General features: G+C 45.0%; 1 protein-coding gene across 1 annotated transcript in view; it reads left to right on the top strand.

Moving 5' to 3' along the window:
• LOC139449121 (unconventional myosin-XVI-like) overlaps positions 1-23,271 on the top strand; it is a 157,726-nt gene that overhangs the window by 12,614 nt on the left and 121,841 nt on the right. The window contains exons 2-5 of the mRNA XM_071230605.1: positions 9,574-9,807; positions 11,004-11,074; positions 11,355-11,607; positions 19,100-19,224. Coding sequence (XP_071086706.1) covers positions 9,582-9,807; positions 11,004-11,074; positions 11,355-11,607; positions 19,100-19,224 — 675 coding nt within the window. The 5' untranslated portion in view covers positions 9,574-9,581. The remainder of the gene's footprint in view (positions 1-9,573; positions 9,808-11,003; positions 11,075-11,354; positions 11,608-19,099; positions 19,225-23,271) is intronic.

Below are 23,271 nucleotides of genomic sequence, written 5' to 3'. Positions count from 1 at the left end.
TGTACAGTTATAGACTGTTGTACAGATATAGACTGTTGTACAGATAGAGACTTTGTTGTACAGATATGGACTGTGTTGTACAGATATAGACTGTGTTGTACAGATATAGACTGTTGTACAGATATAGACTGTGTTGTACAGATATGGACTGTGTTGTACAGATATAGACTGTGTTGTACAGATATAGACTGTTGTACAGATAAAGACTGTGTTGTACAGATATACTGTGTTGTACAGATATAGACTGTGTTGTACAGATATAGACTGTGTTGTACAGATATAGACTGTTGTACAGATATAGACTGTGTTGTACAGATATAGACTGTGTTGTACAGATATAGACTGTTGTACAGATATAAACTGTGTTGTACAGATATATGACTGTGTTGTACGAATATAGACTGTTTTGTACATATATAGACTGTGTTGTACAGATATATGACTGTTTTGTACAGATATAGACTGTTGTACAGATATAGACTGTTGTACAGATATAGACTGTTGTACACATATAGACTGTGTTGTACAGATATAGACTGTGTTGTACAGATATAGACTGTTGTACAGATATAGACTGTTGTACAGATATAGACTGTTGTACAGATATAGACTGTTGTACAGATATAGACTGTGTTGTACAGATATAGACTGTGTTGTACAGATAGAGACTGTTGTACAGATATAGACTGTGTTGTACAGATATAGACTGTGTTGTACAGATAGAGACTGTGTTGTACAGATAGAGACTGTTGTACAGATATAGACTGTTGTACAGATATAGACTGTGTTGTACAGATATAGACTGTGTTGTACACATATAGACTGTGTTGTACAGATATAGACTGTTGTACAGATATAGACTATTGTACAGATATAGACTGTTGTACAGATTAGACTGTTGTACAGATATAGACTGTGTTGTACAGATATAGACTGTTGTACATATATAGACAGTGTTGTACAGATATAGACTGTTGTACAGATATAAACTGTGTCGTACAGATATATGACTGTGTTGTACGAATATAGACTGTTTTGTACATATATAGACTGTGTTGTACAGATATATGACTGTTTTGTACAGATATAGACTGTTGTACAGATATAGACTGTGTTGTACAGATAAAGACTGTGTTGTACAGATATAGACTGTTGTACAATTATAGACTGTTGTACAGATATAGACTGTGTTGTACAGATATAGACTGTGTAGTACAGATAGAGACTGTATTGTACAGATTAGACTGTTGTACAGATATAGACTTTTGTACAGATATAGACTGTTGTACAGATTAGACTGTTGTACAGATATAGACTGTGTTGTACAGATATAGACTGTTGTACAGATATAAACTGTGTTGTACAGATATATGACTGTGTTGTACGATTATAGACTGTTTTGTACATATATAGACTGTGTTGTACAGATATATGACTGTTTTGTACAGATATAGACTGTTGTACAGATATAGACTGTTGTACAGATATAAACTGTGTTGTACAGATATATGACTGTGTTGTACGAATATAGACTGTTTTGTACATATATAGACTGTGTTGTACAGATATATGACTGTTTTGTACAGATATAGACTGTTGTACAGATATAGACTGTGTTATACAGATTAGACTGTTGTACAGATATAGACTGTTGTATGAATATAGACTGTTTTGTACATATATAGACTGTGTTGTACAGATACAGACTGTGTTGTACAGATATGGACTGTGTTGTACACATATAGACTGTGTTGTACAGATATAGACTGTTGTACAGATATAGACTGTTGTACAGATATAGACTGTTGTACAGATAGAGACTTTGTTGTACAGATATGGACTGTGTTGTACAGATATAGACTGTGTTGTACAGATATAGACTGTTGTACAGATATAGACTGTATTGTACAGATATAGACTGTTGTACAGATATAGACTGTGTTGTACAGATATGGACTGTGTTGTACAGATATAGACTGTGTTGTACAGATATAGACTGTTGTACAGATAAAGACTGTGTTGTACAGATATACTGTGTTGTACAGATATAGACTGTGTTGTACAGATATAGACTGTTGTACAGATATAGACTGTGTTGTACAGATATAGACTGTGTTGTACAGATATAGACTGTGTTGTACAGATATAGACTGTTGTACAGATAAAGACTGTGTTGTACAGATATACTGTGTTGTACAGATATAGACTGTGTTGTACAGATATAGACTGTGTTGTACAGATATAGACTGTTGTACAGATATAGACTGTGTTGTACAGATATAAACTGTTGTACAGATATATGACTGTGTTGTATGAATATAGACTGTTTTGTACATATATAGACTGTGTTGTACAGATATATGACTGTTTTGTACAGATATAGACTGTTGTACAGATATAGACTGTTGTACAGATATAGACTGTTGTACACATATAGACTGTGTTGTACAGATATTGACTGTGTTGTACAGATATAGACTGTTGTACAGATATAGACTGTGTTGTACAGATATAGACTGTTGTACAGATATAGACTGTTGTACAGATATAGACTGTGTTGTACAGATATAGACTGTGTTGTACAGATAGAGACTGTTGTACAGATATAGACTGTGTTGTACAGATATAGACTGTGTTGTACAGATATAGACTGTGTTGTACAGATATAGACTGTTGTACAGATATAGACTGTTGTACAGATATAGACTGTGTTGTACAGATATAGACTGTGTTGTACAGATATAGACTGTGTTGTACAGATATAGACTGTTGTACAGATATAGACTATTGTACAGATATAGACTGTTGTACAGATTAGACTGTTGTACAGATATAGACTGTGTTGTACAGATATAGACTGTTGTACATATATAGACAGTGTTGTACAGATATAGACTGTTGTACAGATATAAACTGTGTTGTACAGATATATGACTGTGTTGTACGAATATAGACTGTTTTGTACATATATAGACTGTGTTGTACAGATATATGACTGTTTTGTACAGATATAGACTGTTGTACAGATATAGACTGTTGTACAGATATAGACTGTGTTGTACAGATATAGACTGTTGTACAGTTATAGACTGTGTTGTACAGATATAGACTCTGTTGTACAGATATAGACTGGGTTGTACAGATTAGACTGTTGTACAGATATAGATTGTGTTGTACGAATATAGACTGTTTTGTACAGATATAGACTGTGTTGTACAGATATAGACTGTTGTACAGATATAGACTGTGTTGTACAGATAAAGACTGTGTTGTACAGATATAGACTGTTGTACAATTATAGACTGTTGTACAGATATAGACTGTGTTGTACAGATATAGACTGTGTAGTACAGATAGAGACTGTATTGTACAGATTAGACTGTTGTACAGATATAGACTTTTGTACAGATATAGACTGTTGTACAGATTAGACTGTTGTACAGATATAGACTGTGTTGTACAGATATAGACTGTTGTACAGATATAAACTGTGTTGTACAGATATATGACTGTGTTGTACGATTATAGACTGTTTTGTACATATATAGACTGTGTTGTACAGATATATGACTGTTTTGTACAGATATAGACTGTTGTACAGATATAGACTGTTGTACAGATATAAACTGTGTTGTACAGATATATGACTGTGTTGTACGAATATAGACTGTTTTGTACATATATAGACTGTGTTGTACAGATATATGACTGTTTTGTACAGATATAGACTGTTGTACAGATATAGACTGTGTTATACAGATTAGACTGTTGTACAGATATAGACTGTTGTATGAATATAGACTGTTTTGTACATATATAGACTGTGTTGTACAGATACAGACTGTGTTGTACAGATATGGACTGTGTTGTACACATATAGACTGTGTTGTACAGATATAGACTGTTGTACAGTTATAGACTGTTGTACAGATATAGACTGTTGTACAGATAGAGACTTTGTTGTACAGATATGGACTGTGTTGTACAGATATAGACTGTGTTGTACAGATATAGACTGTTGTACAGATATAGACTGTGTTGTACAGATATGGACTGTGTTGTACAGATATAGACTGTGTTGTACAGATATAGACTGTTGTACAGATAAAGACTGTGTTGTACAGATATACTGTGTTGTACAGATATAGACTGTGTTGTACAGATATAGACTGTGTTGTACAGATATAGACTGTTGTACAGATATAGACTGTGTTGTACAGATATAGACTGTGTTGTACAGATATAGACTGTTTTGTACAGATATAGACTGTTGTACAGATATAGACTGTTGTACAGATAGAGACTGTGTTGTACATATATAGACTGTGTTGTACACATATAGACTGTGTTGTACAGATATAGACTGTGTTGTACAGATATAGACTGTGTTGTACAGATACAGACTGTGTTGTACAGATTTAGACTGTTGTACAGATATAGACTGTTGTACAGATAGAGACTGTGTTGTACAGATTAGACTGTTGTACAGATATAGACTGTTGTACAGATATAGACTGTGTTGTACAGATATAGACTGTGTTGTAAAGTTTAGACTGTTGTACAGATATAAACTGTGTTTTACAGATATAGACAGTGTTGTACAGATATAGACTGTTGTACAGATATAGACTGTTGTACAGATAAAGACTGTTGTACAGATTTAGACTGTTGTACAGATATAGACTGTGTTGTACAGATATAAACTTTGTTGTACAGATTTAGACTAGTACAGATATAGACTGTTGTACAGATATAGACTGTGTTGTACAGATATAGACTGTTGTACAGATATAGACTGTTGTACAGATATAGACTGTGTTGTACACATACAGACTGTGTTGTACAGATACATACTGTGTTGTACAGATACAGACTGTGTTGTACAGATACAGACTGTGTTGTACAGATATAGACTGTGTTGTACAGATATAGACTGTTGTACAGATATAGACTGTGTTGTACAGATATAGACTGTGTTGTACAGTTTAGACTGTTGTACAGATATAAACTGTGTTGTACAGATATAGACAGTGTTGTACAGATATAGACTGTTGTACAGATATAGACTGTTGTACAGATAAAGACTGTGTTGTACAGATTTAGACTGTTGTACAGATATAGACTGTGTTGTACAGATATAAACTGTGTTGTACAGATTTAGACTAGTACAGATATAGACTGTTGTACAGATATAGACTGTGTTGTACAGATATAGACTGTTGTACAGATATAGACTGTTGTACAGATATAGACTGTTGTACATATATAGACTGTGTTGTACAGATTTAGACAGTGTTGTACAGATGTAGACTTGTACAGATATAGACTGTTGTACAGATATAGACTGTTGTTCAGATATAGACTGTGTTGTACAGATATAGACTGTATTGTACAGATATAGACGGTGTTGTACAGATATAGACGGTGTTGTACAGATATAGACTATGTTGTACAGATTTAGACTGTTGTACAGATATAGACTGTTGTTCAGATATGGAAAGTGTTGTACATATATAGACTGTATTGTACAGATATAGACTGTTTTAAACAGATATAGACTGTTGTACAGATATAGACTGTGTTGTACAGATATAGACTGTTGTACAGATATAGACTGTATTGTACATATATAAACTGTGTTGTACAGATTTAGACTAGTACAGATATAGACTGTTGTACAGATATAGACTGTGTTGTACAGATATAGACTGTTGTACAGATATAGACTGTTGTACAGATATAGACTGTTGTACATATATAGACTGTGTTGTACAGATTTAGACAGTGTTGTACAGATGTAGACTTGTACAGATATAGACTGTTGTACAGATATAGACTGTTGTTCAGATATAGACAGTGTTGTACAGATATAGACTGTATTGTACAGATATAGACGGTGTTGTACAGATATAGACGGTGTTGTACAGATATAGACTGTGTTGTACAGATTTAGACTGTTGTACAGATATAGACTGTTGTTCAGATATGGAAAGTGTTGTACATATATAGACTGTATTGTACAGATATAGACTGTGTTAAACAGATATAGACTGTTGTACAGATATAGACTGTGTTGTACAGATATAGACTGTTGTACAGATATAGACTGTATTGTACATATATAGACAGTGTTGTACAGATATAGACTGTTGTACACATATAGACAGTGTTGTACAGATATTGTACCTATTCCCCAGACAGGAGGATGACGTTCGGGATGGACCAGACTAGCCTGGAGGCGCTGCCCCAACATGAGCGGCTGAAGTGTTGTACATATATAGACAGTGTTGTACATATATTGTACCTACTCCCCAGACAGGAGGATGACGTTCGGGATGGACCAGACTAGCCTGGAGGCGCTGCCCCAACGTGAGCGGCTGAAGTGTTGTACAGATATAGACTGTTGTACAGATATAGACTGTGTTGTACAGATATAGACTGTTGTTCATATATAGACAGTGTTGTACAGATATTGTACATACTCCCCAGACAGGAGGATGACGTTCGGGATGGACCAGACTAGCCTGGAGGCGCTGCCCCAACGTGAGCGGCTGAAGTGTTGTACAGATATAGACTGTTGTACAGATATAGACTGTGTTGTACAGATATAGACTGTTGTACATATATAGACAGTGTTGTACAGATATTGTACCTACTCCCCAGACAGGAGGATGACGTTCGGGATGGACCAGACTAGCCTGGAGGCGCTGCCCCAACGTGAGCGGCTGAAGTGTTGTACAGATATAGACTGTTGTACAGATATAGACTGTGTTGTACAGATATAGACTGTTGTACATATATAGACAGTGTTGTACAGATATAGACTGTTGTACATATATAGACAGTGTTGTATAGATATTGTATGTACTCCCCAGACAGGAGGATGACGTTCGGGATGGACCAGACTCGCCTGGAGGCGCTGCCCCAACATGAGCGGCTGAAGTGTTGTACAGATATAGACTGTTGTACAGATATAGACTGTGTTGTACAGATATAGACTGTTGTACATATATAGACAGTGTTGTACAGATATTGTACATACTCCCCAGACAGGAGGATGACGTTCGGGATGGACCGGACTCGCCTGGAGGCGCTGCCCCAACATGAGCGGCTGAAGTGTTGTACAGATATAGACTGTTGTACAGATATAGACTGTATTGTACAGATATAGACTGTTGTACATATATAGACATTAATGTACAGATATTGTACATACTCCCTAGACAGGAGGATGACGTTCGGGATGGACCGGACTAGCCTGGAGGCGCTGCCCCAACGTGAGCGGCTGAAGTGTTGTACAGATATAGACTGTTGTACAGATATAGACAGTGTTGTACAGATATAGACTGTTGTACAGATATAGACTGTTGTACAGATATAGACTGTGTTGTACAGATATAGACTGTTGTAAATATATAGACAGTGTTGTACAGATATAGACTGTGTTGTACAGATATAAACTGTTGTACAGATATAGACTGTGTTGTACAGATATAGACTGTGTTGTACACATACAGACTGTGTTGTACAGATATAGACTGTGTTGTACAGATATAGACTGTGTTGTACAGATATAGACTGTTGTACAGATATAGACAGTGTTGTACAGATATTGTACCTACTCCCCAGACAGGAGGATGACGTTCGGGATGGACCAGACTAGCCTGGAGGCGCTGCCCCAACGTGAGCGGCTGAAGTGTTGTACAGATATAGACTGTGTTGTACAGATATAGACAGTGTTGTACATATATTGTACCTACTCCCCAGACAGGAGGATGACGTTCGGGATGGACCGGACTCGCCTGGAGGCGCTGCCCCAACGTGAGCGGCTGAAGTGTTGTACAGATATAGACTGTTGTACATATATAGACTGTGTTGTACAGATATAGACTGTTGTACATATATAGACAGTGTTGTACAGATATTGTACATACTCCCCAGACAGGAGGATGACGTTCGGGATGGACCAGACTCGCCTGGAGGCGCTGCCCCAACATGAGCGGCTGAAGTGTTGTACAGATATAGACTGTGTTGTACAGATATAGACAGTGTTGTACATATATAGACTGTTGTACAGATATAGACAGTGTTGTACAGATATTGTACATACTCCCCAGACAGGAGGATGACGTTCGGGATGGACCAGACTAGCCTGGAGGCGCTGCCCCAACGTGAGCGGCTGAAGTGTTGTACAGATATAGACTGTTGTACAGATATAGACTGTGTTGTACAGATATAGACTGTTGTACATATATAGACAGTGTTGTACAGATATTGTACCTACTCCCCAGACAGGAGGATGACGTTCGGGATGGACCAGACTAGCCTGGAGGCGCTGCCCCAACGTGAGCGGCTGAAGTGTTGTACAGATATAGACTGTTGTACATATATAGACAGTGTTGTACATATATTGTACCTACTCCCCAGACAGGAGGATGACGTTCGGGATGGACCAGACTCGCCTGGAGGCGCTGCCCCAACATGAGCGGCTGAAGTGTTGTACAGATATAGACTGTGTTGTACAGATATAGACAGTGTTGTACAGATATAGACTGTTGTACATATATAGACAGTGTTGTACAGATATTGTACATACTCCCCAGACAGGAGGATGACGTTCGGGATGGACCAGACTAGCCTGGAGGCGCTGCCCCAACGTGAGCGGCTGAAGTGTTGTACAGATATAGACTGTTGTACAGATATAGACTGTGTTGTACAGATATAGACTGTTGTACATATATAGACAGTGTTGTACAGATATTGTACCTACTCCCCAGACAGGAGGATGACGTTCGGGATGGACCAGACTCGCCTGGAGGCGCTGCCCCAACGTGAGCGGCTGAAGTGTTGTACAGATATAGACTGTTGTACAGATATAGACTGTGTTGTACAGATATAGACTGTTGTACATATATAGACAGTGTTGTACAGATATTGTACATACTCCCCAGACAGGAGGATGACGTTCGGGATGGACCAGACTAGACTGGAGGCGCTGCCCCAACATGAGCGGCTGAAGTGTTGTACAGATATAGACTGTTGTACAGATATAGACTGTGTTGTACAGATATAGACTGTTGTACATATATAGACAGTGTTGTACAGATATTGTACATACTCCCCAGACAGGAGGATGACGTTCGGGATGGACCAGACTAGCCTGGAGGCGCTGCCCCAACAGGAGCGGCTGAAGTGTTGTACAGATATAGACTGTTGTACAGATATAGACTGTGTTGTACAGATATAGACTGTTGTACAGATATAGACAGTGTTGTACAGATATTGTACATACTCCCCAGACAGGAGGATGACGTTCGGGATGGACCAGACTCGCCTGGAGGCGCTGCCCCAACATGAGCGGCTGAAGTGTTGTACATATATAGACTGTGTTGTACAGATATAGACTGTGTTGTACAGATATAGACTGTTGTACAGATATAGACTGTATTATACAGATATAGACAGTGTTGTACAGATATAGACTGTTGTACAGATATAGACTGTGTTATACAGATATAGACAGTGTTGTACACATATAGACAGTGTTGTACAGATATTGTACCTACTCCCCAGACAGGAGGATGACGTTGGGGATGGACCGGACTCGCCTGGAGGCGCTGCCCCAACGTGAGCGGCTGAAGGTCTGTAAACAGATCCGACAACAGCAGATCGAGAACTATGTGCGCTTCCTGGCAGAGCAGGGTCGACCCCCGGTAACAAGCAGACCCAACAAGAAGAACACCACAGTCCAGTTCAGTGTCAACCACCAACTACAGACAGCCATCGAGAGTTTTAATGACAGAGAGGGTAAGTCAACCACCAACTACAGACAGCCATCGAGAGTTTTAATGACAGAGAGGGTAAGTCAACCACCAACTACAGACAGCCATCGAGAGTTTTAATGACAGAGAGGGTAAGTCAACCACCAACTACAGACAGCCATCGAGAGTTTTAATGACAGAGAGGGTAAGTCAACCACCAACTACAGACAGCCATCGAGAGTTTTAATGACAGAGAGGGTAAGTCAACCACCAACTACAGACAGCCATCGAGAGTTTTAATGACAGAGAGGGTAAGTCAACCACCAACTACAGACAGCCATCGAGAGTTTTAATGACAGAGAGGGTAAGTCAACCACTAGCTACAGACAGCCATCAAGAGATTTAATGACAGAGAGGGTAAGTCAACCACTAGCTACAGACAGCCATCAAGAGTTTTAATGACAGAGAGGGTAAGTCAACCACTTGCTACAGACAGCCATCGAGAGTTTTAATGACAGAAAGGGTAAGTCAACCACTTGCTACAGACAGCCATCGAGAGTTTTAATGACAGAGAGCGTAAGTCAACCACCAACTACAGACAGCCATCGAGAGTTTTAATGACAGAGAGGGTAAGTCAACCACTTGCTACAGACAGCCATCAAGAGTTTTAATGACAGAGAGGGTAAGTCAACCACTTGCTACAGACAGCCATCAAGAGTTTTAATGACAGAGAGGCTAAGTCAACCACTTGCTACAGACAACCATCAAGAGTTTTAATGAAAGAGAGGGTAAGTCAACCACTTGCTACAGACAGCCATCGAGAGTTTTAATGACAGAGAGGGTAAGTCAACCACTTGCTACAGACAGCCATCGAGAGTTTTAATGACAGAGAGGGTAAGTCAACCACTTGCTACAGACAACCATCAAGAGTTTTAATGACAGAGAGGGTAAGTCAACCACTTGCTACAGACAGCCATCGAGAGTTTTAATGACAGAGAGGCTAAGTCAACCACTTGCTACAGACAACCATCAAGAGTTTTAATGACAGAGAGGGTAAGTCAACCACCAACTACAGACAGCCATCGAGAGTTTTAATGACAGAGAGGGTAAGTTAACCACCAACTACAGACAGCCATCGAGAGTGCTGTAGAGGGTTTGGGTTGTGCTCTAGAGGGTTTAAGTTGTGCTAAGGAAAGCATCTGTTGTTCTATAAAGAAGATGTTTTGTGTCCTCTCTTTCCAGTTGACAGCCTTGTGAAGCTTGGGGCTGACGTCAACTTCACCACTGCCAACAACACAACACTTCTGCACAAGGTAGGAAGTGCGGCTCACCTCCCAGTGTTGCTGCTGTAAACACAAGACTGCTGAACCAGACAGAGCTGTAATCACATCACCAATGTTTCGTCAGAAAAAAAGATTTTGGCAAAGTCCTATCAGTAAACAGAGGTTCAGGTTGATTCAGGACATTCACTGATTCCAAAATACCAATAGTTATTCTTATCAAGGAATGCCCTGCACAAAATAAACTGTTGTCAGACGCTCTAACTGATTTGTGAGTTTGTTGTATTATTGTTATGCTTGTATTTCCTGTCAGTGTTGCATGGTGGGTAATGCAAGGGCAGCGCAGGTTTTGATTGGCCGAGGTGCGGATGTGAATGCAAGAGATGATGACTGGTGGACGCCGTTACACATCGCATGTTACCATGACAACATAGAGCTTGTGAAGCTGTTGCTAGGAAGTGGTGCGGACATCACTCTGATGGACATTGACGGCAACTTCGTGTTCGATCACGTGATGCAGGACTTCGAGGTGTACGACCTGATCACCCAGCAGCAGGACCGACTCGGTGAGCCATCTGTAGGTTGTGTGTTTGTCTGTGTACCCCTACAGTCAGGACAGACTCGGTGTACCATCTGTAGGTTGTTCGTTTGTCTGTGTCACCCTACAGCCATCTGTAGGTTGTGTGTTTGTCTGTGTACCCCTACAGTCAGGACCGACTCGGTGAGCCATCTGTAGGTTGTGTGTTTGTCTGTGTACCCCTACAGTCAGGACCGACTCGGTGAGCCATCTGTAGGTTGTGTGTTTGTCTGTGTACCCCTACAGTCAGGACAGACTCGGTGAGCCATCTGTAGGTTGTGTGTTTGTCTGTGTACCCCTAGTCAGGACCGACTCGGTGAGCCATCTGTAGGTTGTGTGTTTGTCTGTGTACCCCTACAGTCAGGACCGACTCGGTGAGCCATCTGTAGGTTATGTGTTTGTCTGTGTACCCCTACAGTCAGGACAGACTCGGTGAGCCATCTGTAGGTTGTGTGTTTGTCTGTGTACCCCTAGTCAGGACCGACTCGGTGAGCCATCTGTAGGTTGTGTGTTTGTCTGTGTACCCCTAGTCAGGACCGACTCGGTGAGCCATCTGTAGGTTGTGTGTTTGTCTGTGTACCCCTAGTCAGGACCGGCTCGGTGAGCCATCTGTAGGTTGTGTGTTTGTCTGTGTACCCCTACAGTCAGGACCGGCTCGGTGAGCCATCTGTAGGTTGTGTGTTTGTCTGTGTACCCCTACAGTCAGGACCGACTCGGTGAGCCATCTGTAGGTTGTGTGTTTGTCTGTGTACCCCTACAGTCAGGACAGACTCGGTGAGCCATCTGTAGGTTGTGTGTTTGTCTGTGTACCCCTAGTCAGGACCGACTCGGTGAGCCATCTGTAGGTTGTGTGTTTGTCTGTGTACCCCTAGTCAGGACCGACTCGGTGAGCCATCTGTAGGTTGTGTGTTTGTCTGTGTACCCCTAGTCAGGACCGGCTCGGTGAGCCATCTGTAGGTTGTGTGTTTGTCTGTGTACCCCTAGTCAGGACCGACTCGGTGGTGAAGTACTATAGGAACATAGAGTGCAATGTAACACGGTGGTGAAGTACAATAGGAACATAGAGTGCCATGTAACACGGTGGTGAGGTACTATAGGAACATAGAGTGCCATGTAACACGGTGGTGAAGTATTATAGGAACATAGAGTGCCATGTAACACGGTGGTGAAGTACTATAGGAACATAGAGTGCAATGTAACACGGTGGTGAAGTAGTATAGGAACATAGAGCGCCATGTAACACGGTGGTGAAGTACTATAGGAACAAAGAGAGCCTGGTGTAACACGGTGGTGAGGTACTATAGGAACATAGTGCCATGTAACACAGTGGTGAAGTACTATAGGAACATAGAGAGGAGCCATGTAACACGGTGGTGAAGTACTATAGGAACATAGAGAGCCATGTAACACGGTGGTGAAGTAGTATAGGAACATAGAGAGCCATGTAACACATTTGTGAAGTACTATAGGAACATAGAGAGGAGCCATGTAACACGGTGGTGAAGTACTATAGGAACATAGAGAGCCATGTAACACGGTGGTGAAGTACTATAGGAACATAGAGTGCCATGTAACACGGTGGTGAAGTACTATAGGAACATAGAGAGGAGCCATGTAACACGGTGGTGAAGTACAATAGGAACATAGAGAGCCATGTAACACGGTGGTGAAGTACTATAGGAACATAGAGTGCCATGTAACACGGTGGTGAAGTACTATAGGAACATAGAGTGCCATGTAACACGTTGGTGAAGTATTATAGGAACATAGAGTGCCATGTAACACGGTGGTGAAGTACTATAGGAACATAGAGAGCCATGTAACACGGTGGTGAAGTACTATAGGAACATAGAGTGCCATGTAACACAGGGATACATGTGGCTCCTTCTGTTCACTGAAATAATGAGACGTTTGTTTGTGTTGTTTGTGAGATGAGTCAGATATGTAGGATTGTTGAAAGTTGATCTCTGCATCTGTTGATGTTTGTGACATTGCTTGTCCCCACCAGCACGACCTTGTGTTGAGAGGATTTTATGTTCTCTACAGTCAATTGTATCTTCAGAGTTACCTCCCTTAGTTCAGAACATTACAAACAGCTTCTAACAGGCAACGAACTAATTTGAAGGGTTCAAATTGGATAACAAAATAGGAAACCTTAAATCAACAAATTAGTCATGTATTCCCACTGTCAGTTGAATGTGCTTTAAGTGAATAAGTTATGAACTGAACAAATATTACGATTTCTTAACTTTCTGAATTCCACAGTGTGTGAAGTGAATGCTAAGTAAACACATCCCACATCCCGAACACTGATCAGAGGGAGTGAAATGATGTGACAAGTGAACAGTGTCTGTCAGGGGGTGACAGCGAGAGAGGTCCAGTGTCTGTTCGGGGTGGGGACAAGGGCGGCCTAGTGTCTGTCAAGGGATGGGGACACAAGCGGTCCAGTGTCTGTCGAGGGTGGTGACAAAGGAGGTCCAGTGTCTGTCAAGGGATGGGGACAAAAGCGGTCCAGTGTCTGTCGGGGGTGGTGACAAAGGAGGTCCAGTGTCTGTCGAGGGTGGTGACAAAGGAGGTCCAGTGTCTGTCGAGGGTGGTGACAAAGGAGGTCCAGTGTTTGTCAAGGGATGGGGACAAAAGCGGTCCAGTGTCTGTCGAGGGTGGTGACAAAGGAGGTCCAGTGTCTGTCAAGGGATGGGGACAAAAGCGGTCCAGTGTCTGTCGAGGGTGGTGACAAGGGCGGTCCAGTGTCTGTCGGGGGTGGGGACAAGGGCGGTCTAGTGTCTGTCGAGGGTCCGGACAAGGGAGGTCAAGTGTCTGTCTGGGGTCCGGACAAGGGAGGTCCAGTGTCTGTCTGGGGTCCGGACAAGGGAGGTCCAGTGTCTGTCGGGGTTGGGGACAAGGGAGGTCCAGTGTCTGTTGGGGGTTGGGACAAGGGAGGTCCAGTGTCTGTTAGAGTGTGGGGAAAAAGGGAGGTCCAGTGTCTGTCAGGGTTGGGGCCAAGGGAGGTCCAGTGTCTGTCGGAAGTGGGGACAAGGATGGTCAAGTGTCTGTAAGGGGTAGGGACAAGGGTGGTCCATTACCTGTTTGGGGGAACAGGGAGGTCCAGTGTCTGTCAAGGATGGGGCCAAGGGAGGTCCAGTGTCTGTCAAGGATGGGGCCAAGGGAGGTCCTGTGTCTGTCATGGATGGGGCCAAGGGAGGTCCAGTGTCTGTCGGGGGTGGGGACAAGGATGGTCAAGTGTCTGTCAGGGGTGGGGACAAGGGTGGTCCATTACCTGTTTGGGGGAACAGGGAGGTCCAGTGTCTGTCAAGGATGGGGCCAAGGGAGGTCCAGTGTCTGTCGGGGGTGGGGACAAGGGCGGTCCAGTGTCTGTCAGGGTTGGGGACAAGGGAGGTCCAGTGTCTGTCGGGGTTTGGGACAAGGGAGGTCCAGTGTCTGTCTGGGGTCTGGACAAGGCAGGTCCAGTGTCTGTCTGGGGTCCGGACAAGGGAGGTCCAGTGTCTGTCAAGGTTGGGGACAAGGGTGGTCCAGTGTCTTTCGGGGGTGGGGACAAGGGAGGTCCAGTGTCTGTCGGGGGTGGGGACAAGGGCGGTCCAGTGTCTGTCGGGGGTGGGGGCAAGGGAGGTCCATTTTCTGTCGGGGTCTGAACAAGGGTGGTCTAGTGTCTGTCAGGGTTGGGGACAAGGGAGGTCCAGTGTCTGTTGGGGGTTGGGACAAGGGAGGTCCAGTGTCTGTCAAGGATGGGGACAAGGGAGGTCAAGTGTCTGTCTGGGGTCCGGACAAGGGAGGTCCAGTGTCTGTCTGGGGTCCGGACAAGGGAGGTCCAGTGTCTGTCGGGGTTGGGGACAAGGGAGGTCCAGTGTCTGTTGGGGGTTGGGACAAGGGAGGTCCAGTGTCTGTTAGAGTGTGGGGAAAAAGGGAGGTCCAGTGTCTGTCAGGGTTGGGGCCAAGGGAGGTCCAGTGTCTGTCGGAAGTGGGGACAAGGATGGTCAAGTGTCTGTAAGGGGTAGGGACAAGGGTGGTCCATTACCTGTTTGGGGGAACAGGGAGGTCCAGTGTCTGTCAAGGATGGGGCCAAGGGAGGTCCAGTGTCTGTCAAGGATGGGGCCAAGGGAGGTCCTGTGTCTGTCATGGATGGGGCCAAGGGAGGTCCAGTGTCTGTCGGGGGTGGGGACAAGGATGGTCAAGTGTCTGTCAGGGGTGGGGACAAGGGTGGTCCATTACCTGTTTGGGGGAACAGGGAGGTCCAGTGTCTGTCAAGGATGGGGCCAAGGGAGGTCCAGTGTCTGTCGGGGGTGGGGACAAGGGCGGTCCAGTGTCTGTCAGGGTTGGGGACAAGGGAGGTCCAGTGTCTGTCGGGGTTTGGGACAAGGGAGGTCCAGTGTCTGTCTGGGGTCTGGACAAGGCAGGTCCAGTGTCTGTCTGGGGTCCGGACAAGGGAGGTCCAGTGTCTGTCAAGGTTGGGGACAAGGGTGGTCCAGTGTCTTTCGGGGGTGGGGACAAGGGAGGTCCAGTGTCTGTCGGGGGTGGGGACAAGGGCGGTCCAGTGTCTGTCGGGGGTGGGGGCAAGGGAGGTCCAGTGTCTGTTTGGGGTCCAGACAAGGGTGGTCCAGTGTCTGTTGGGGGTTGGGACAAGGGCGCTCCAGTGTCTGTCGGGGGTGGGGTCAAGGGCGGTCCATTTTCTGTCGGGGTCTGAACAAGGGTGGTCTAGTGTCTGTCAGGGTTGGGGACAAGGGAGGTCCAGTGTCTGTTGGGGGTTGGGACAAGGGAGGTCCAGTGTCTGTCAAGGATGGGGACAAGGGAGGTCCAGTGTCTGTCATGGATGGGGCCAAGGGAGGTCCAGTGTCTGTCGGGGGTGGGGACAAGGATGGTCCATTACCTGTTTGGGGGAACAAGGAGGTCTAGTGTCTGTCAAGGATGGGGCCAAGGGAGGTCCAGTGTCTGTCGGGGGTGGGGACAAGGGCGGTCCAGTGTCTGTCAGGGTTGGGGACAAGGGAGGTCCAGTGTCTGTCGGGGTTTGGGACAAGGGCGCTCCAGTGTCTGTCGGGGGTGGGGTCAAGGGCGGTCCATTTTCTGTCTGGGGTCTGAACAAGGGTGGTCTAGTGTCTGTCAGGGTTGGGGACAAGGGAGGTCCAGTGTCTGTCGGGGTTTGGGACAAGGGAGGTCCAGTGTCTGTCTGGGGTCTGGACAAGGCAGGTCCAGTGTCTGTCTGGGGTCCGGACAAGGGAGGTCCAGTGTCTGTCAAGGTTGGGGACAAGGGTGGTCCAGTGTCTTTCGGGGGTGGGGACAAGGGAGGTCCAGTGTCTGTCGGGGGTGGGGACAAGGGCGGTCCAGTGTCTGTCGGGGGTGGGGGCAAGGGAGGTCCAGTGTCTGTTTGGGGTCCAGACAAGGGTGGTCCAGTGTCTGTTGGGGGTTGGGACAAGGGCGCTCCAGTGTCTGTCGGGGGTGGGGTCAAGGGCGGTCCATTTTCTGTCGGGGTCTGAACAAGGGTGGTCTAGTGTCTGTCAGGGTTGGGGACAAGGGAGGTCCAGTGTCTGTTGGGGGTTGGGACAAGGGAGGTCCAGTGTCTGTCAAGGATGGGGACAAGGGAGGTCCAGTGTCTGTCATGGATGGGGCCAAGGGAGGTCCAGTGTCTGTCGGGGGTGGGGACAAGGATGGTCCATTACCTGTTTGGGGGAACAAGGAGGTCTAGTGTCTGTCAAGGATGGGGCCAAGGGAGGTCCAGTGTCTGTCGGGGGTGGGGACAAGGGCGGTCCAGTGTCTGTCAGGGTTGGGGACAAGGGAGGTCAAGTGTCTGTCGGGGTTTGGGACAAGGGCGCTCCAGTGTCTGTCGGGGGTGGGGTCAAGGGCGGTCCATTTTCTGTCTGGGGTCTGAACAAGGGTGGTCTAGTGTCTGTCAGGGTTGGGGACAAGGGAGGTCCAGTGTCTGTCGGGGTTTGGGACAAGGGAGGTCCAGCGTCTGTCTGGGGTCTGGACAAGGCAGGTCCAGTGTCTGTCTGGGGTCCGGACAAGGGAGGTCCAGTGTCTGTCAAGGTTGGGGACAAGGGTGGTCCAGTGTCTTTCGGGGGTGGGGACAAGGGAGGTCCAGTGTCTGTCGGGGGTGGGGACAAGGGCGGTCCAGTGTCTGTCGGGGGTGGGGGCAAGGGAGGTCGAGTGTCTGTTTGGGGTCCAGACAAGGGTGGTCCAGTGTCTGTTGGGGGTTGGGACAAGGGCGCTCCAGTGTCTGTCGGGGGTGGGGTCAAGGGCGGTCCATTTTCTGTCGGGGTCTGAACAAGGGTGGTCTAGTGTCTGTCAGGGTTGGGGACAAGGGAGGTCCAGTGTCTGTTGGGGGTTGGGACAAGGGAGGTCCAGTGTCTGTCGTGGAAAGTGACAAGGGAGGTCCAGTGTCTGTCTGGGGTTGGGACAAGGGAGGTCCAGTGTCTGTCATGGATGGGGCCAAGGGAGGTCCAGTGTCTGTCGGGGGTGGGGACAAGGATGGTCCATTACCTGTTTGGGGGAACAGGGAGGTCCAGTGTCTGTCAAGGATGGGGCCAAGGGAGGTCCAGTGTCTGTCGGGGGTGGGGACAAGGGCGGTCCAGTGTCTGTCAGGGTTGGGTACAAGGGAGGTCCAGTGTCTGTCAGTGTGTGGGGACCAAAGAGATCCAGTGTCTGTCAGGGCGTGGGGACCAAGGAGATCCTGTGTCTGTCGGTGTGGGGACAAGGGAGGTCCAGTGTCTGTCAGGGTGTGGGGACCAAAGAGATCCAGTGTCTATCAGGGGTGGGTACAAGGGAGGTCCAGTGTCTGTCAGTGTGTGGGGACCAAAGAGATCCAGTGTCTGTCAGGGTTTGGGGACCAAGGTGGTCCAGTGTCTGTCAGGGCGTGGGGACCAAGGAGATCCAATGTCTGTCAGAGTGTGGGGACCAGCGAGATCCAGTCTCTGTCAGGGTGTGGGGACCAATGAGATTCAGTCTCTGTCAGGGTGTGGGGACCAAGGAGATCCAGTGTCTGTCAGGGTGTGGGGACAAGGAGATCCAATGTCTGTCAGAGTGTGGGGACCAAAGAGATCCAGTGTCTGTCAGGGTTTGGGGACCAAGGTGGTCCAGTGTCTGTCAGGGTGTGGGGACCAAGGAGATCCAGTCTCTGTCAGCAGGTGGGGACCAAGGAGATCCAATGTCTGTCAGAGTGTGGGGACCAATGAGGTCCAGTGTCTGTCAGTGTGGGGACCAAAGAGATCCAGTGTCTGCCAGGGGGTGGAGACCAAAGAGATCCAGTGTCTGCCAGGGGGTTGGGACCAAAGAGATCCAGTGTCTATCAGGGGTGGGTACAAGGGAGGTCCAGTGTCTGTCAGTGTGTGGGGACCAAAGAGATCCGGCGTCTGTCAGGGGGTGGGGACAAGGGAGATCCAATGTCTGCCAGGGGGTGTGGACCAAGGAGGTCCAGTGTCTGTCAGGGGGTCGGGACAAGGGCTGACACTTACTCTCTCACTCAAATGTGTCAGGTCTGAAGCCCAGCCAGCAGGTGGCGCTGCGCAGGGAGAGATGCCAGGTGCTGCATGCTGCTGTCCAGGAGGGTCTTGATGCTGGACACGACATCAACGCAGTGGCGGAGGGAGGCATCACTTGGGTAGGTGGAGAGACAGCTATATATGGACAGACTCCCACTTCACAAACATACCTGGATTGATCTGTATATCAGACAACACTTTCCTGTACATCTATTTATATCACTACAAGGAAATGACGATGTACAAAGGGCTGTGTATTCATGTGTGTTTGGGTGTGTTGATCAATATAATCAGGTGCATAAGTTCATTCCTTGTGTTCCTTCCTTCCTGGTTTACATTCAACATACAGATGTCAGCGCTGGAGACACACAGGTACAGTGTATGTTTACCTTGCATATGTCAGTATAGTAGATATACAGATAGAGTAGGTATATTCTCATCTCACACAGGAAGAGTGTATTGTTAACTCACACAGTTAGAGTGTATTGTTACTTCACACAGGTAAAGGGTATCGATACTTCACACAGGTAGAGTGTATTGTTACCTCACACAGGTGGAGCGTATTGTTACTTCACACAGGGTAGAGCGTATTGTTAACTCACACAGGTAGAGCGTATTGTTACTTCACACAGGTAGAGCGTATTGTTAACTCACACAGGAAGAGTGTATTGTTACCTCACACAGGTAGAGAGTATTGTTACTTCACACAAGTAAGAGTGTATTGTTACTTCACACAGGTAGAGCGTATTGTTACTTCACACAGGTAGAGTGTATTGTTACCTCACACAGGTAGAGTGTATTGTTACTTCACACAGGTAGAGTGTATTGTTACTTCACACAGGTAGAGCGTATTGTTACTTCACACAGGTAGAGTGTATTGTTACTTCACACAGGAAGAGTGTATTGTTACTTCCCACAGGTAGAGAGTATTGTTACTTCACACAGGTAGAGCGTATTGTCACAAAGGTAAAGCGTATTGTGACACAGTTAGAGTGTATTGTCACCTCACATAGGTAGAATGTATTGTCACCTCACACAGGGTAGAGTGTATTCTCACACAGGTAGAGTGTATTGTGACACAGTTAGAACGTATTGTCACTTCACACAGGTAGAGTGTATTGTCACCTCACACAGGTAGAGTGTATTGTCACCTCACACAGGTAGAGTGTATTGTCGTCTAACACAGGGTAGATAGTATTGTCACCTCACACAGGTAGCGTGTATTGTCACCTCACACAGGGTAGAGTGTATTCTCACACAGGTAGAGTGTATTGTGACACAGTTAGAACGTATTGTCACCTCACACAGGTAGAGAGTATTGTCACCTCACACAGGTAGAGTGTATTGTCACCTCACACAGGGTAGAGAGTATTGTCACCTCACACAGGTAGAGTGTATTGTCACCTCACACAGGGTAGAGTTAATTGTCACCTCACACAGGGTAGAGAGTATTGTCACCTCACATAGGTAGAGTGTATTGTCACTTCACACAGGGTAGAGTGTATTGTGGCAAAGGGTAGAGTGTATTGTCACCTCACACAGGTAGAGTCTATTGTGACACAGGGTAGAATGTATTGCCACACAGATAGAGTGTATTGTCACTTCACACAGGTAGAGCGTATCGATACTTCACACAGGTAGAGTGTATTGTTACTTCACACAGGTAGAGGATATCGATACTTCACACAGGTAGAGTGTATTGTTACCTCACACAGGCAGAGTGTATTGTCACCTCACACAGGGTAGAGCGTATTGTCACTCAGGTAGAGTGTATTGTCACCTTACACAGGTAGAGTGTATTGTCACACAGGTAAAGTGTATTGTTACCTCCCACAGGTAGAGTGTATTGTCTTCTCACACAGGTGGAGTGTATTGTCATCTCACAAAGGGTAGAGTGTATTGTTACCTCACTCAGGAAGAGTATATCGTCACAGGTAGTGTGTATTGTCACCTCACACAGGTATAGTATATTGTCACCTCACACAAGTAGAGTGTATTTTACCTCACACAGGGTAGAGTTTATTGTCACACAGGTAAGTGTGTATTGTTACCTCACACAGGTATAGTGTATTGTCACCTCACACAGGTAGAGTGTATTGCCACACAGGTAGAGTGTATTTTCACACAAGTAGAGTGTATTGTCACCTCACACAGGTAGAGTGTTTTGTCACACAGGGTAAAGTGTATTGTCACCTCACACAGGTGGAGTGTATTGTCACACAGGTAGAGCGTTTTGTCACACAGGGTAGAGTATTGTTACCTCACACAGGTAGAGTGTATTGTCACAGGTAGTGTGTATTGTCACCTCACACAAGTAGAGTGTAATTCACCTCACACAGGGTAGTGTGTATTGTTACCTCACACAGGTAGATTGTATTGTCACAGGTAGCGTGTATTGTCACCTCACACAGGTTAGAGTTTTTTGTCCCACAGGTAGAGTGTATTGTCACCTCACACAGGGTAGAGTGTATTGTCACACAGTTAGAGTGTATTGTCCCACAGGTAGAGTGTATTGTCACCTCACACAGGTTAGAGTGTATTGTCACCTCACACAGGTAGAGCGTATTGTCACACAGGTTAGAGAGTATTTCCTCCACTCTCTTTGTGGATTAATTGTGAGGTAGTCACACAAAGCCTTCACACAAACTTGTAGATTATCATAGATCTCCCAATCCTACTTCCCAACAGGAAACTTTCATAGCTGTATGGTTTACTTCCATATATACAGGCCACGTAGTACCTGACTGTACGATCCTTAATCAATATACACAGCTGTGTGGTTAACTTCCATATATACAGGCCACGTAGTACCTGATTGTACGATGCTTAATCAATATACACAGCTGTGTGGTTTACTTCCATACATACAGGCCACGTAGTACCTGATTGTACGATCCTTAATCAATATACACAGCTGTGTGGTTTACTTTCATATATACAGGCCACGTAGTACCTGATTGTACGATCCTTAATCAATATACACAGCTGTGTGGTTTACTTCCATACATACAGGCCACGTAGTACCTGATTGTACGATCCTTATTCAATATACACAGCTGTGTGGTTTACTTCCATATATACAGGCCACGTAGTACCTGACTGTACGATCCTTAATCAATATACACAGCTGTGTGGTTTACTTCCATACATACAGGCCACGTAGTACCTGATTGTACAATCCTTAATCAATATACACAGCTGTGTGGTTTACTTCCATATATACAGGCCACGTAGTACCTGATTGTACGATCCTTAATCAATATACACAGCTGTGTGGTTTACTTCCATATATACAGGCCACGTAGTACCTGATTGTACGATCCTTAATCAATATACACAGCTGTGTGGTTTACTTCCATACATACAGGCCACGTAGTACCTGACTGTACGATCCTTATTCAATATACACAGCTGTGTGGTTTACTTCCATACATACAGGCCACGTAGTACCTGATTGTACGATGCTTAATCAATATACACAGCTGTGTGGTTAACTTCCATATATACAGGCCACGTAGTACCTCATTGTACGATCCTTAATCAATATACACAGCTGTGTGGTTTACTTCCATACATACAGGCCACGTAGTACCTAATTGTACGATCCTTATTCAATATACACAGCTGTGTGGTTTACTTCCATACATACAGGCCACGTAGTACCTGAATGTACGATCCTTAATCAATATACACAGCTGTGTGAGATAAATATTTCTGTATGTCCTCGCTTTATGTGAGATAATGATGGTTTTTGTATGTCCCAGCTGTATGATATTGATGATTTCTGTATGTTTCAGCTGCATGTGAGATAATGGTTTCTGTATGTTCCAGCTGCATGTGAGATAATGATTTATGTATGTCCCAGCTGTATGAGATATTGATGATTTCTGTATGTTTCAGCTGCATGTGAGATAATGGTTTCTGTATGTTGCAGCTGTATGTGAAATAATGATGATTTATGTATGTCCCAGCTGTATGTGAGATAATGATTTCTGCATGTTCCAGCTGTATGTGAGATAAAGATTTCTGTTTGTCCCTGCTGTATGTGAGATAACGATTTCTGTATGTCCCAGCTGTATGTGAGATAACGATTTCTGTATGTCCCTGCTGTATGTGATATAACGATTTCTGTATGTCCCTGCTGTATGTGAGATAATGATTTCTAC

Source organism: Haliotis cracherodii, unplaced genomic scaffold (assembly GCF_022045235.1).
Source record: "Haliotis cracherodii isolate W230 unplaced genomic scaffold, xgHalCrac1.p SCAF_7, whole genome shotgun sequence".
NCBI classification, from domain to species: Eukaryota; Metazoa; Mollusca; class Gastropoda; order Lepetellida; family Haliotidae; genus Haliotis; species Haliotis cracherodii.
The sequence above is the reverse complement of the archived record's forward strand: the minus strand, read 5'-3'. Positions and strand labels throughout refer to the sequence as shown.